Source organism: Chanos chanos, chromosome 7 (assembly GCF_902362185.1).
Source record: "Chanos chanos chromosome 7, fChaCha1.1, whole genome shotgun sequence".
Taxonomy (NCBI): Eukaryota; Metazoa; Chordata; class Actinopteri; order Gonorynchiformes; family Chanidae; genus Chanos; species Chanos chanos.
In genome coordinates, this window is record NC_044501.1 from 10,577,858 (window position 1) to 10,593,816 (window position 15,959).

The 15,959-nt window shown below is 44.4% G+C and overlaps 2 protein-coding genes across 2 annotated transcripts; one reads left to right on the forward strand and one right to left on the reverse strand.

Annotated features, from left to right (window-relative positions):
• The first annotated feature begins 2,273 nt into the window (after positions 1-2,273).
• Positions 2,274-7,114, forward strand: LOC115815980 (serine/threonine-protein kinase SIK2-like). Its single transcript, XM_030778951.1, has 11 exons — positions 2,274-2,423; positions 2,587-2,703; positions 3,326-3,389; positions 3,594-3,755; positions 3,904-4,028; positions 4,150-4,273; positions 4,615-4,838; positions 5,190-5,547; positions 5,694-5,966; positions 6,298-6,520; positions 6,742-7,114. The coding sequence occupies exons 1-11, from the start codon at positions 2,274-2,276 to the stop codon at positions 7,112-7,114; spliced, it is 2,193 nt and encodes a 730-aa protein (XP_030634811.1).
• A 2,982-nt stretch (positions 7,115-10,096) lies between these two features.
• cryaa (crystallin, alpha A) lies at positions 10,097-14,340 on the reverse strand. The gene is made up of 3 exons (XM_030780618.1): positions 14,009-14,340; positions 12,828-12,950; positions 10,097-10,303 (listed from the first exon to the last, which is right to left on the reverse strand). The coding sequence occupies exons 1-3, from the start codon at positions 14,204-14,206 to the stop codon at positions 10,097-10,099; spliced, it is 528 nt and encodes a 175-aa protein (XP_030636478.1). The 5' UTR covers positions 14,207-14,340.
• Between the last annotated feature and the right edge of the window lie 1,619 nt (positions 14,341-15,959).

The window sequence follows — 15,959 nt, forward strand, 5'->3', positions numbered from 1 at the left end:
CTCAGGCCACTTATAGACACATACACATATACCCCACCCCCATGTGGCTTTGCAAAACACAGAGTTGCAATTTACAGTAGCCTATTATTTAGTCAATGATACACCCCCAGGGACAACTCAAACTTATCCCCATGGGAAACCTCTTTATAACCAATCACATGTCTGTACACATTCTTGCCCCAGTGAAAAAAAAACAGGTCAGTATCAGTCAAGTCTGTTTGTTTATATTGCCTGTGTTACTGATATTTTTTCATTCTATAATTAAACAAAAGACAGCATGGTTGTGTTTCCAGGCTTTTTTCTGTAAAGCAGATATACAAACATGACCTGTCTGGAACATTCTGCTCCATTAATATATTCACTCTTCACTGTATAAATGACGTCTTGGCAGGAGGAGTCCAGGTACTGGACATGTGCATTTTGATGATGAAACAGCGTAAGAAAGGGAATGACCCCCAACGCCGTGTGACACATGGTCAGGTCGCCGCGGCAGGTGTATGCGTGTGTGCAGTTAGCTCATAATTCCAGCTAAGCTTGTTCAGCTCTGTGCTGCCAGAAAGCCTTAGGAGTCAGCTGTACGCAAAATCGCGCCGTGACACAAACTCCAGTCAGTGTTCATCATTCAAAACGTAATGGCATGTGAGGTCAGAAAAATATGTACTAGTTCTGATTCATAACCCGAAGAGAGCACAGCCAAACTTAAGCAAAACAGCCTTTAACTGTTACCGAGCCCCTATACCTATATAGCTGCCTCTGATGTGTTTTGATTTGGGGTTTTCTTTTGTTTTTTGTTTTTTCCCCTGAAGGATAGAAGTCGAGGTCATGCGTCTTTGAATGATGATGCTTTTCAAGGGAGTTAGGAGTGTGTGAGACACACATATTGCTGACTGGTGTGTGACGCAAGTCTTAGAGCGGTGATTTAGCGTAACGCAGACCAGATAAGCCTCTAAAGTGTGAGTGAGGTAATGTTTATATCTGCGTCCGTGCATCTGTGCGGTCGTGTTAATGGGAACTGAGTGATCAAGACCCTGCACGTGCCGCTGCCGTCCTCGTCCTCACAATTAATATTTCGCGATGCGTAAAAATAAAAGATGAGTGCACATGTCCATAAAAGAGAAGGCTCTGGAAATTTTTACCAAGATTGAATTCCATTAAAAGTAGCATTGGGCGAGGGGGTATTTGTTTTAATGCGCATGTGCCTTTGGTACTGAAGCAGCGAGCTTCACTGGCAGAAGACAGCTGTCTCTCTGCTTTTAGCAAAAGGGGAAGGTTGGCAAACAGTTTAAGGATGACAAAGACAGGTGTGGCATGTTAGCAACTATTGTTAAGAGGTTCGCGTCACCGCACGTGGAGCAGAAGTTGCTTGGCAACATGTAAATGTGCTCGAGCGACCGGTCCCGCTCATCCCGCTCGAATCACTGACGCCAGAGTGACGTTAATGAAGTGAGTATCAATTTGTTACGGTACGGCGGCATGAGAGCGGAGTTAGAGCTCCCTACCCGAGTTAGAGCGTTCAGTATATGTTTGTGGACTGTACACTGAGTGGACATTGATTGAATCCGTAGTACCGCAAAGAGGACAATGGAACTCTGTAATCACTGCAGTTGTAACCTCCACATGGAGAGGAATTTATAATAATCAGCCAACCTTCCAGGACCTACTGGAAAATCACAGAGGAGTCTTGAGTGACAGACAGTGTCAGTAATTTCATTTGAACCAAACAGACCTCCTGGTCAGTGATTATTGCTGAGTAAAGAAGGGCTGTCACAAATGTTTCTTTGGTTTAATAAGGTACGTTGACTTCAACATTTTCCTGCGCAATTTTAGGCAATATTCAAGGCAAGAACAGCTGTGCTGATAGCTAAAATTTGCTGAAAATTAAATGATATATTTTTACGACGTTATATGGACAAAAATAGACCAACAATAGAATTGAATAATTAAATTAGTTCATATGATTGCTTTCAACAAACAAAAATGTCTTTATTTGTTTTTTTAAGCAGCCTGTTTAAAACATGTTTGTCTCTTTTAGTGATTGTTTTTTACATATACGTAAGAGCTTTTTGCATGCTGCAGAGATAACGTAAAGACAGTCTAGATCTATCTATCTATCTATCTATCTATCTATCTATCTATCTATCTATGCACTGAACTGTCCACACAGACTGGTGTCGAAAAGCATAGTTTTATAATGAGAGCCTAATACATATATGTATTATGTATTTATGGTCTTACAATTGTGTTAATATTATAGCCATAGCGACGCCCCTGCCATGGTGATATTATCGGAGAACGGGCCGCGGTCTCACCCCGGCCAGCACGGCAGACCTCTTCAGGTCGGCTTCTATGAAATCATGCATACGCTAGGGAAAGGCAACTTCGCGGTCGTGAAACTAGCTCGACACAAGGTCACTAAAACACAGGTACGTTTTACCTTTTGAAGTCTGAAATCATAGACAGTACCATTATATTTACATGAACCACAATAAGCTTGTCATTCAATACATTTGCAAAGTAGCTTGCTGTTAGTGAGTTGGTCTTTTGATTTGATCGGTGATACTGATATTTTGCGATTTTTTTGCGCAGGTCGCCATAAAAATTATTGATAAAACGCGACTGGATGCATCGGATTTAGAAAAAATCAATCGGGAGGTGCAGATCATGAAGCTTTTAAACCATCCTCACATTATTAAACTCTATCAGGTGAGTTTGACGTCTCCTGTGGGTCTTGTAGAAATCCAGCAAACCTAACTTAAAAATAAGTTCTTCAAGCACGACGTATCCTAACTAACCAAAAGAAATTAGAAATTAGCGATTTACCGTTTCATGAAATGTACGCGAATGTTCTCAATAACTTCATTTTGACTCTCTCCGTATTATAGCTTTGTTTTCCTCACATTCTCTAACATGTAGCTCTTTGCAGGTTACGTTTTTGTTCATTTGATTGCTTAATCTGTTAAGATCACTTGTGAGTTTCCCATGCCTGCGGGGTCACGTCCTCCAACACAATCCAAATCCCGAAAGTATTTCAGAGAGGAAAACCATGACCTCAGTAGTCATAGGCTGCCACAGAACAATTTTCCCAATAACAGTTCCTGTGTACACATGTGTTGGCAATTTCGATTTTGTCGAATGAACCATACCATATAAAAGAAACAGGAAAAAGAACTTCTCTTTGACCTAGAGCAACGAACCACAGTCTGGAAAAAAATTCAGATGTCTCAGATAAAATGTCTGCTGTTTTATAGAACGTAGTCAAATTTGTTCTACACTTCAACTGTCCATATCACCAGTCAGCTAAAATCTTCCTCATCTGTGATTTCAGGTTATGGAAACTAAAGACATGCTGTACATAGTGACTGAGTATGCAAAAAATGGAGAGATGTTTGGTAAGGTGCCTTTGATGATTGTGTCTGTTTGTAAATGCAAGTTTTATACGTAGTTTCTATATCATGTTAATGTCTTATTTGATCTCCATGCATGTGAAAATATTTTTGTAAGTCATAAAGACGTTTGAAGTTAATGTTCTGTATTTTCTGCAAGCGTCCTAAACTTTATCCTCTACTTTTTTCCCCCCCTCATCCTGTCGACAGATTATCTCACATCCAATGGCCGACTGAGTGAGGGAGAAGCCAGAAGAAAGTTCTGGCAAATTCTTACAGCTGTGGAGTATTGTCACAAGCACCACATTGTGCATCGTGACCTCAAGGCTGAAAACTTGCTGCTGGACAGTAACATGAACATTAAACTGGCAGGTGAGGAAGACAGAAAGTAAGAGAGAGAGAGAGAGTAGGGCTTCTAAACAATAAAACATGAGTTGTTCAGTGCTATCCCACGCAACTGCATCAGCTTAAATAAATATCGTTTGTTATTTTTTATCTTTCATTTCCTTTTGCACTTTAGATTTTGGTTTTGGAAACTTCTATGTACCTGGGGAGTCTTTGTCTACGTGGTGTGGGAGCCCACCGTATGCAGCTCCAGAGGTCTTTGAAGGGAAAATGTATGAAGGACCCCAGTTAGACATCTGGGTAATGCGATCTTCAGTAACTTTTGATTTAGAGCACAAATATCTAATGTATGACTATTTTGCGTAAGGAATGTTAATCCCCAAAGTTTTGACTCAGATGGGCGCGGCTCTCTCACTTGCAGAGCCTTGGCGTGGTCTTGTACGTGCTTGTGTGTGGATCTCTGCCGTTCGATGGTGCCACCCTGCCTGCTCTGAGACAGAGAGTGACCGAGGGGCGTTTTCGAGTCCCGTTCTTTATGTCACAAGGTGTGTGTCAAAACCGATTAACAGACATATGGGATTACTGATCGCTGAATCTGAATAAAATAGAACGCCAGAATGGAATAGACATGGGGGAAGGTCACTGTTACAAGACCAACGCGTGCACGGTGTTTGAATGGATTCACTTTAGACTTGTGTCACCTGATGGTTAAGGTCTTGAGTGGTGCCCGACTGAAGAGTCCTCCTAAAGTCTGCACACACACACACACACACACACACACACACACACACACACAAACCTGTTCTCTAGGGTTGAGTTTAGGCAGCTTTGCTGAAAATCTCCTTTTCTCTGACCTTGTCTCACCTCTCCTTCTCCCTCGTCGTAGACTGTGAGAACTTGATTCGGAGAATGCTGGCTGTGGATCCGGCCAAGCGTATCACCGTGGCCCAGATCAAGCAGCACCGCTGGATGCAGGCAGACCCAACAGCTGCCTCCCAGGTGGTGTCTCATCCCTCCATTACAGACCACCATCTGAGTCTGGGGATCTACAGTGAACCTATCCTAAACATCATGCAGACCCTGGGTATTGACCGACAGAGGACCATAGAGGTGAGGGGGGGAAAAAATGGATTTCCTTAAAGAATTAGATTGGGAAGACTGCTCTTTAGATTCTCAGATCCCTGTTTTTTTTTTTGTTTGTTTGGGGTTTTTTTTGGCGGGGGGAAGGGTTTAGTAAAAAGAAAAAAAGAAAAGCTGTTTCTCCCTGAGGCATCCTTTATATGGTTTCTTATGAAAGTCATGCAGAATTAGTTAATAGTCATAGTCAAATAGTCAAAGACACAACAAATTTTGCACCTGTGAGTTTATTTGTGGTTTGTTTTGAAAGTTTTTTTTTTCTTGTTATTTGCAAGGTGTTCATTTTGAGTCAGTTTGCTAATCAAACTTCTCCTCTGTTCTCAGTCCCTTCAGAGTAACAGTTACAACCACTTTTCTGCCATATACTGTCTTCTGCTGGAGAGGGTGATGGAGCATCAAAGCCAACAGCAGGGCTGCCAGGGAGGGGGTTGGGCACAGTGCCCCGGCTCCATCCCACCAGAGACGGAGCTATCGGTGGAAGGGGGTCTGAACAAGCTCCAGTACAGACGATCTGCTTCCCCAAACAGCCTATTAGAGACCAGCATAAGTGAGGAGATGCGGCCTGAAGACCCGGACGAGGCGGGGCTGACTCCTTTCCATTCCCTTTCCGATTCAAGAAACTCAGTCCGCAGACACACCTTAGCTGAGGTGTCCACCTCAGAAAGTCAACCCAGCCCACCACGTAAGTATAAGAGATGTCTCCATTGTCTTACATATAAATATTAGATGTGAAAGTAGCGTCCTACTAGAACAGATAGAAAAACAACCTTTCACTGGCTGGTGTCCAGGCTGATACTGCACACTGACTGTGATATCTTCTGCCTTCAGGTATAGTGGTAGACCTTGCTGAGAGCATGACCTTTGACGGTTGCCTCAAGTGTTCTCACTCTTCCTCTGCTGACACTTGTCTTCCTACTGCGGACGCCAGCCCAAGGGCTGTTTCTGACCTCTGTGACCCCAAAACCCAGGGTTTCCCTCCTCACCTCCAGACTCCCATACGGAGCACTTTCACACACTCCTCAACCCTCATGGTCCAAAACACTCTTCCTGCGCCAAGTTTTCAGGAGGGACGGAGAGCGTCAGACACCTCCCTCACACAAGGTGAGAAAACACCCTTTTTGTCCATAACTTAAGTCACTAGACTTGTGTGTTCACAAGTCTCGGCTGTTAAACAGGTACACCTCTTTTAGCTATGCCGAAGATGAGCCATTAGGTGTAACCACGCGTGACGTTTAATCCGTTTTCTAGTTATTTCTATTCTGTTATGGGGTGCAAGGAGGGTAAGATAGTTATTTGAAAGTATTGCAGAAGAAACATTCGGCTTTGGGAATGAATTTGGATTCTCCGTTATGAAGAATTTAATGACGGTTTAGGAATTTATTCGTTCCCCTTTTACCTACTCCTTGTTTTTTTTTTTTTTCCCTCCTTTTAGGTCTCAAAGCGTTCCGCCAACAGCTGAGGAAGAGCGTGCGTGCCAAAGGCCAGCTGGGATTAAATAAAGTCAAGAGTCCGGTCCGCCATACGTGGTTCCCAACACACGGTCCGCAGGATATCCATGGACCGCTAGGCCTGCCTGTTTTCTCTGGCCCTCCAATGAATACTCGGTCATGGGAACAGAGAATGGACCAATCAGAGAATGTGCCAGAACACCGGAGGTAAATGTGGCTGTGTTCTTTCTTGACAAAAAAACCCCCACTAAATCAGTGGTCTTAAATTCAAGGACCGCTGGTCCAAGCCAGGTATTTGGACTGGCCAAATGCAGATTTAACAAGTTGATCGACCTCAGCACATTAGCTGATGCGCGTATGAACGCGCTAACAAAGGTGAGTGCGTCTTAACTGAACCTCGATTGTTTTGGTTTTTTTTGGGGTTGTAGAGTTCTCCAGCTCCAGCACCAGCAACGTCAGTCACAGCGGCAGCTTTTACAAGTGCCCACCACACAACAGCAGCATCACCCCGTCGCCTTCCAGCATCAGGTCACTCCAACATGTCCAGCACCCGTCCCACAGCGGGGGGACGTCCTTCACTCTTCAGTCCCCGTTCAGATCCCACAGAACTGGCACCAGGGTCCTCTCTGGCTACCTACTCAAGACTCCTCTTTCTCTTCCTCGTTGTCACACTCATCATCGAGTTCTTCCTCTCTGGTGGCGTCGGCTGCCCAGCTCCTGGAGTCTCAACTGCAGATCAGTCAAGCATTTCAGCCTCAGACCCTGGTCCAGACACAGAGATGTCAACCCCCTTGTCCTTAATGGAAGTTTAGGCTAGGTACAGTACTCCTCAAACTTATTGGAGAACCAGGTGTCTTGAAAGAGATTTATCTTTGAACACTCTATCATTATTGTAGCAACAGTATATATAAGGACAGTAATAGAGTATACATAATAGATCTGGTGGGAAGATCAGACTACAAGGTCTGACAGACACAAAACCGATGCCTTTCATAGCCTTCCAGAGGACAGACAATATAGCAATAACTTAAAAGCGTGTGTTTGTGTGTGTGTGTGTGGTACTTGGACTGACATACCTTTGAAACAAAACAAATCAAAAAATCTGCACGAGGCCCTGTCTTCTGTAATTACGTAGCTGTTTTTTATGACCTCTTGCTTTCGTAGTCTCTTCTCTGTGAAGCAGTACATCAACTGCTGACTTTTGGCAGAGGAGAAGTTTCTACATACATGATATACTGACTCATGATGCACTCAGTAAAGATTTGTGAGTGCAGAGCCGCACCCGATTCCCTATTATGCTCGGGTCCAGCTCAAAATTGAATGAAAAACTGTGAAAAAAACCCCAAAAACTTGTTTTAATACTCGAGCCACACACTGATATTTGAATGTGTGTATTACGTGTGTGTGGGAGAGTTTAGGCGTGTGTATTTTGCATTGTATTTACTTAAGTGTGTTTCCTGTCCCGAGAGGCGTAATTCTCGGATTTTGTGTTCATATTGAAGCAGGTCACTACGGAGCACATTTTTGACTTGCACATTTTCTTACTGTTACAATGTTTAACTGTAATTTAGGGGGGTTGAAATGACTCCTTTAAAGCTTTCAAACATATTTTTAAAGTTGATTTTAGTGGTTGCCACCACTTCATAAAAGAACAACAAGTAAAAATGTTGACAGAACAGTTTGATTCATTTGTTTTCTCCTTAACTCTCAAGAAAAAAATTTTCCGTAATAAATGAGTTTATAAAAGTTTGTTGGTTTTGTTTTATTGATGTATCTCATAGAAATATTTCCCATTTGGTATATGACCCTTGCAAAGATTTTGTAAATCGAAATACAAATTTGTCCATAGAAACGGATGTTTACATAATGTGTCCTCATGTAGAGGTGAAAGTTGAAAGGGTCAATAGTACTCTTTGCTTTTGTAATGATGGGCCTATGTGGTAAATGGGAGGCCTATTGATTTGGAATACAAAAGCGCCTTTGTCTGTCAGGGCATTAAATCAGTGTGTTAAAGAGGACAGAGGCTTGGCTAAGCTTTGCTAGATGCCAGTACTCTCTAGTGCAATATTAACGGGGTTATGCATTCCACAACCCCGTCGCTCTGCGTCATGCGCTACGTACTCCTCACCCTGCTGGGCACTCGTGCCTGTTCTCTATCTCTCTGCCTCTCCCTCTCTCTCTCTCTCTCTCTCTCTCTCTCTGCCTCTCCCTCTCTCTTTCTCTGCCTATCTCTCTCTCTCTGTCTCCCTCTGCCTGTCTCTATCTATCTTTCTCTCTCTCTCTCTGTTTCTCTCATTTTACATATGGTAACATGTTTCAGTTTCAGATGGGGCTGCTCTGTAACACTCTCTTACTAAACAGGACAGAAGTCATTGGCATTTTGTTTCCCAATAGTCACACATACATACCGTAACAATGCAAAATGAAGAATATTTTAGGCTTTGTCTTCCCATACCAAAGGTACTGCCATCCTCAAACAAACATGAGCTCTCTTTTTCCATACATTTCATTATGAGTGAAGAGGACACCATTCTGTGAAGTTCTTTCACAGTCATGCTATAGTGAGCAGACACGGAGCTCAGACCAGGAGACCCAACAGAGTTTGGCAGATCTCTGCTGAGCTGATGATGATGATGATGATGTCATTGCTCAGGGGCCCCTATAAGCAAACAGAGGTTCCTCTGAAGAGAGTTAGATCTGGAACTTATTTTAAAACACGCCGAGCTCAGAATCTAACTCACCGTGGCAAACGAGCATGTGAACACACAAGTAGGACATGACGCATAGATCTTGGTTAATGTTACAACTTTATTGTTTTTCACTTCTTCTTTTTTAGTAAACGTTTTAGGGGATGTGCCCAGTATCAGCAGAACAGGGCTAAAACTACACAACAGGAAAAAAGATTCAGATCAGAGGACACGAGCAAAAAGGGTGCGGAAAGAGTCGACAAAGGAATGGGGGTTGGGGGTGTGGGGTTGGGGGGGGGGGGGGTGGTGACAGGAGGGTGGACGATGGCCTTACAGATGGAATGTCTCCCAGATGAAAAAAGAAACCCCAGTTCGGATTAACCTCCCTCGTTTTTAAGCCCGAAGCCCACCTCTGCTACTCCTTTATTCCTTTTCTCCCTCTCAAAACAGGATGGTAAAGCAAAAAAAAAAGCCCTTTCCTCCCCCCCCCCGCCCATAACAATAAAAAATTATTCTGAATGTAGTGTCAGTCGCTAAAGGAGGGGATGCTTTTTGTTCCCTTTACAAGGTGGTTAAGGTCCCTTTGGACAAATGTTTGGTTGCGACACGGGGGGAGATCGATAAGAATGTAACCAGGAGTTTTAAAGGCTTATGCTATGAGCTCGTTTTAGTCTCCGAACTCAGAACCCCACAGGCCCCATCTTTTAATGGTCCACCCCCATGAGGAAACTATACTGAAAATCATAACAATGATATTAATATATGTGTATGAATAGATAGTAGATGCTAGTGAAAGAGAGCATTAGGCACTAGATATACACTGATACCTTTTTTTTTTTGATGGGGGGGGGGGGGGGGCAGGAAGGGAGCATATGGCAGCCTAGAAATTTAGGAGGTGCTGGCGGGAGGATCCAAAATTATCCCCCTTTGTCACCCTTTTCTTCCCCCTTCGTCCCCCCCCCTAACCACCATCCCAGGGCTGCTTGCAGTGAATAAGCTCCCCGATGTTAAACCTTGATCCCCCCCACCCCCACGTGAAGCTCCAGGAACCCCCTCCCCACACCGCTCCCCCTTAAACCAGGCGGCTGTTGGGCATCTAAGAGGAAGGGGCGGAGCCGGTCTTTTCCTCGCGGGTGATGGGGATGTTGCGGTCTCCGCGGTTGGTCTCGGTGTTGCCGGTCCTGGGGCAGCAGAGGGTGAGCAGGCCGTCCACCGACAGCGTGCAGGTGATGCCCGACTGGTCCAGGTTGGCGGGCAGACGGTAGCGGCGATGGAACTCACGGGAGATGTAGCCATGGTCATCCTGGGACAAGGAGGATAAAAGGGCAAGAAAAGAAGGATGAGAGAGAGAGAGAGAGAGAGAACGATTGTAGAAGGAAAGAGATTTTGTTAGGTGTGTTATTATAAGGGCAATTGAGGAGAGCAGAAAAGAACACGCATTGCAAAAGCGGGATGAAACGGATAACAGGACAGATGAAGCGTCTGCCATGGGAACCGATAACAGATATATGTATGACGGAGTTCAAATGGTTGGTTCAAAACTCATTTCTCAGCTGAATAGAGATATAGTTATCTCAAATCTAACTCTCTCTCACTCACACATACAAACACAAACGCATCTTCAAAAAAGACAGAAAACCCATTCTAACAATGCTGTGTTGACCAGAGGTGACATTAGGTGAAGTAGTTTGACCTAAATAGATTTAACTGACTCGTCAGTCAGTCCGAATATTTACTCCAAGAATATGTTCAAGAAAAGATTTACAGTGATAATGTGATCAATCCTGATTGGATGCAGTCAGTTTGTATTATCTCAAAAGCACAAAAGGGTGAGTAGGAACTATGGCATGTGAGTACACCGAGAAGAAAAAAAAAACAAAACAAAACAAAATAATCATGAAAAGTTCTACCCATGGAAGAACTGTAGGAATTGTTTTGACGGAACTGTTTCCCTTTTTCTACCCATCCAAACACCGTCTACCTGCCAAAGATTACTCAGTTTTTCCACCAGTCCTATCCAAGTGCTACAAACACTCTAAGGTAAACAAAAAAACACTGTTTAAAAAAAAAAAAAAACAGTGCCCGAACGTATATTAGGTATGACCGTTGACTGAGCGCAGGGTCGCGATTAAGACCGTTAACCTTAGAGGAGGCTCAAATCGGCCACCATATCCTGCACACCAATAAATCACCACACGCTAAGTATGAGTAAGCTGCTATTTAGTGGGCCAGAGAGAAAGGCTGGTTTAGGACAGAGACAGTTTGTAACGCAGACTGCCGCTCCAGTCCTTAAAAGATTACCCACAAGCCCTCACTGGCTGTTGGGAATCCCACTGGGAAAGCTGGCAGTGACGCAGGGATGACGTCAATCCAGCAAAAACAATCCGAGGGTCTGCCATTCCTTTCCCTTATGGCCACTCAAAAATCTAAATAAACCCATGATAAGACAGAGAGAGGAAGACGGAGAGAGAGGGGGAGCGAGAGAGAGAGAGAGAGAGAGAGAGAGGGAGAGAGAGAGTGGGACAGAATAAGAGATAGGATGGAAAAACAGAGGTGCTGAAATGAAGGTGAAGAGAAAAGAGAGAGGAGAACTGATACAAATACATTTGAATTCGAAAGAAAGAAAGGAAGAAATGCAGAGGTAATAAAATAAAAAAAAAAAAAGTGGGATTCGTGCCGAATGATGTTTATATAGAACACGTGCAACGTGAGCGGCTGAAGCATGGACTGCCTCAGTGTTTGATTTCAAAACCATATGTCGTATTTGTACTCTTCCAAGCTCCGTCAAACATTCAGCCCAATTACTCCGTACAATGCTCCATAATGACTTCTATTGTATTATGTTCCTTTCCATTATCAAAGGCATTTCACTGAAATGTTCTTGCCTGTTGACCATTCAGACGAACTCTAAGTTTACATCAGCACGACTGAGCTCCAAATTTGGCAGTTGCTTGGAGCTTGTTGACCAGGAAGGTCTGAACAAATGAATTGTATGTCTTTTGACTCAATGACTGAACACGTTCCCAGGGTAAATGCGGCAGAACAAACACACAAACAAACCAGTAAAGAACAAGAAAACGTGTTCAAATGAACGACCGCAAATGATGAAGTCATACATGAGGTAATAACCTCATTCCCACTCAAGAGTCTTCCAGAGAAATCAATTTGTTGTTCTTCCGTAGGTCATCTAAGATGTTTCTCGGCTGGACGACACTGTATTTAAGACTGACTCACGATGTGACTCCTCTGGTCGTGATGGTTGTGGTGTGTGTGTGTGTGTGTGTGTGTGTGTTTGTGTGTCCTGTGGCAGTTACATTTACAAGTGGAATTTAAATTTCCTGCAGAAGCTGGTATGTCCTCTGACCTGAGAGGAAATCCAGTCACAGTCTGCTGAGTATGTTACATCACAAAAATCCCTCAGGTTTGTCTGTCTGACAGCTGTCACACACACACGCGCACACACACACACACACACACACACAAATACATCCAAACATGCACACTTTTACACACGCAACCGTGCATGATTTCCAGTGTGAAAAAAAACCACTAACTGAAATGGAGTACGTGTACAAAAACACCAAAACAAAACAAAAAAAAAAACGACCCCTTTTTGTACGTGACACCGCTGTTTGACCGGGTGCGAAAAATGAACATCCCAGAGAGATTTACCGATCTAACTCTCCCTTTTCAGAGCATGTTTAAAAAAAAGAATACAAAAAAGAAAAGAAAAGAAAAAAGAGTGATAGCACGCTTGGGTAAATCAGAAGGGGAGACAGACCACTGTCAGACCCCAGTTAGGATGCACCTGTAATAGGCACGCTCACCTGTCTTTCTCCATGCTTGCCGTGGATCTCCACATAGTCATCAGCCACCTTCACGTTCAGCTCCTCGGGGGAGAAGTGTTTCACATCAAGGTAGATTGTGAACCTGTCCCTGTCAGATCTCACCTACAGACAGAAAAAAATAAAGAGCTAACAGGTCAAACAAAGTTCAAGCGTTTCTATTCCCCTTCCATGTTAAATAAATCGGCCTGTGAACCAGTGGGCCTGTGGGCGTTTGGAAGGATTTGTCAGTATACGTTCTACGAGCTTTGAAGACTCTGTTGAGTGAAAAATACATGTTTAATGTTATTCCGTGGCTCTGCGACGTAAAACATTTGGTAAATGACCTGCCTGTGATATGTGTTTGTCAGAAACATCAGAGACGCACGTAAAAGTGAGAAATTTATGGTCTTGTTAAATCGTGCGTCGTTCGTGAGAAGTCAATAAAGCGTGACGTCACGTGCGCGGCTAGGCCCTGAGTCAAATGTGACAGGGTGACATAATCCAGGGTGACAGCGTCAGGTCATCTACCGAGTGACCGTCTGCTCTTCCTGTGCGCTGTCGTCACAGGAAGCCAGACGGTTCTATCAATATTGTGCTCTGTTATGGCTGTGTGTCTACCAGACAGCCTGTAATGGAGGTAGATTTTTCATTCTCTGTCTTGGTTTTTTTTTTTTTTCCTTTTTTTTACTGCTCCTCTCTCTCTCTCTCTCTCCCTCTCTCTCTCTCAGAGGATACAGAAACTCATTCTGCTTAAAAGAATCTGTTTTACCCATTTAAATCCGAAGGAATGTCTATGTTCGTTTCATGGGTGTAGTTATGGGTTTTTGGGTTTTTTTTGCTTTAATTTAATTTGATGCAAACTATCCTAAATCATTTTCAGGGACTGCCAAGAGAGTTCCAGAAACCAAACATTTTATAAACTACAGAACTAAACATAAATCTCGGATCGCTTCGGCCTGCAACAAAGTAGACTTGCACATATGTTTCATATCTCAAATCGATCGGCTATTTGATAAAAAAAAAAAAAATTCCCAAGCGCCGCTAAACGAGCGCAAACCGTAAAGTCGGCCTCTCTCTTTACGTCTCATTTAGTCACGCGTAGAGGTTACCAAACGCGGCTGTTTTCTCACACGCAAACGCTAAACCCACACCAAAAACAAAAAAAAAAAGACCCAGATTACCTCAGAAATTCCGGAATTGGAGAAGTCCAGGAAATTACGGAAGAATGAGTGCCTGTAGAAGGGGCTGATGGTGGAGGAGGCGTAAGGGTACATGTCGTAGTCGAAGAGGCCGTCCCCGAAGAACTGGTCGAAGAGACGGGTGGGGTAGAGGGAACCCAGGGCGCGTCTAAACCAGGGGTGCTGGATTGCAATATCCATTGTGTCGGGCTGGTTTTGTATCTCGGCTGGACCTTGGCTTGGAGCCTCCGTGTTTCTAGAGGAGTCCTTGAGGACACGGGGTGGGCCGACTGGAGGCGTGAGGAATGCGAAGAGATGAGGTGAGAGTGGGTAGAGATCCTCCGATGGTGGCGTACTCCCTCCTACCGCCTGCCGCCCCTCTTTATATACCTGTCCGGTAGAAAGAGGGGCTTACACGTGGATCTCTCTGGAATGCTGTTATCTCATGGTGGGAACGTTGCCGTCAGCAGAATCGGTGGGGCGCGCACGCTGACCTGCAAACGACAGTCTGGCCCTGGAGGGCTCCAAGCAGAATCCTGGTTGCCAACAGCCGGAAAGTCAGGAGCTGCCAAAACCAACTGGACTGCTGTGGGGTTGGCAGGGGGGCGGGGGGGGGGGGGGGGGGGGGGGGGGGGGGGGGGGGGGGGGGGGGTTGACTGGTGAAGATGATGGCATTCAGGGCCTAACGATCTGGGTTATAGTTGATGGGCACACGGGCCTTTCCGAGGTATCGTAAAACAGGGGTTTTCAGCCTTTTTCGACATGTGTCCCCCTGCTTTGTCTAGGTTTGAATTGGCCCCCTCCCCTCCTTTTTCATTGTACTTGCCAGTTTGGGCCTAAAAATCTCCTAATTTTGCGTCCCTCTTGACAGGTGCTCGCACCATCCGGGGTGGGGGTGGGGGGGGGGGGGCACAGGTTGAATACCCCTGTCATAAAACACAGTTTGAACCAGACACTGCTGGTTAAAGACTGAACATGTGTCACTCATTAACAATCACTATTGCACAAACTGTAATATCACCTTTACAGCTCAATGTGATCAATTCAGGTCAATTCAAACTGAGGACTACCAAAAGGCAAACACGCAGACTGTTTCATTGTCTACGTCAATGCCCTCTCCATTCACAAAGGTGTAAAAACACAAAAACAGAAAGAAACAGAACTATGGCCTCCCTGACGCCCTCACACCCATAATGGATACACATTCTAACATCAGGTCTGGTTTTACAGGGTGTACATTTCCAGGATTCTCCCCTCCCTGCATAATTCCAGTGAAACCTTTTCAAGGTCATCTCTCTAGGTCAACTGAGGTTTTCACACACATAAATATGATGTCAGAAGTTGGTAAATGGAACAAAATGTTTCCTGAGGTGAGTAAAAGGAGGGTGGGGCTTTCGGAATCTTGGGAAACCTGGGGGTGGAGTGAGTAGCATCCATATGATTAGTGTATGAATGATGGCTGTATTTTTCCAGAACAATAAGCGTTACATGACTAAAATAATAATAGTAATAGAGGTACTACAGTTGAAAAGCTCTCATTGACAGTCCACCAAATGAGAGGCCAGAGAATGTATTTGCCATGTAGAACAAGGACAAGAAAAAAGAAGAAAATGTGAAAATGACTATGACACATGCCTATTCAATACGTATTAGGGAGTACATGTACTGAATTGTGACAGTTTTACTGCGTGCACGCACACACACACACAAACACAACCACACAAACGCATCTACTCACACAAATGAATGGTGTTTACGGGGAAGCGAGTGAGGAGGGGCCGTTATCTGACCAAACAGTCAAATTTGGGCTTCGTCGAAACCCTCCTCTCCGCTTGTACAATTTCCATCATTCCGCCCTCCACCCCCCCTCCCCCTCCCCCTCCCCTTGGATCCGATGACTTCCCGTCAGGCCAGCATGGGGCTGCATTACAGTAATCCCCTTGGGCATTTACCC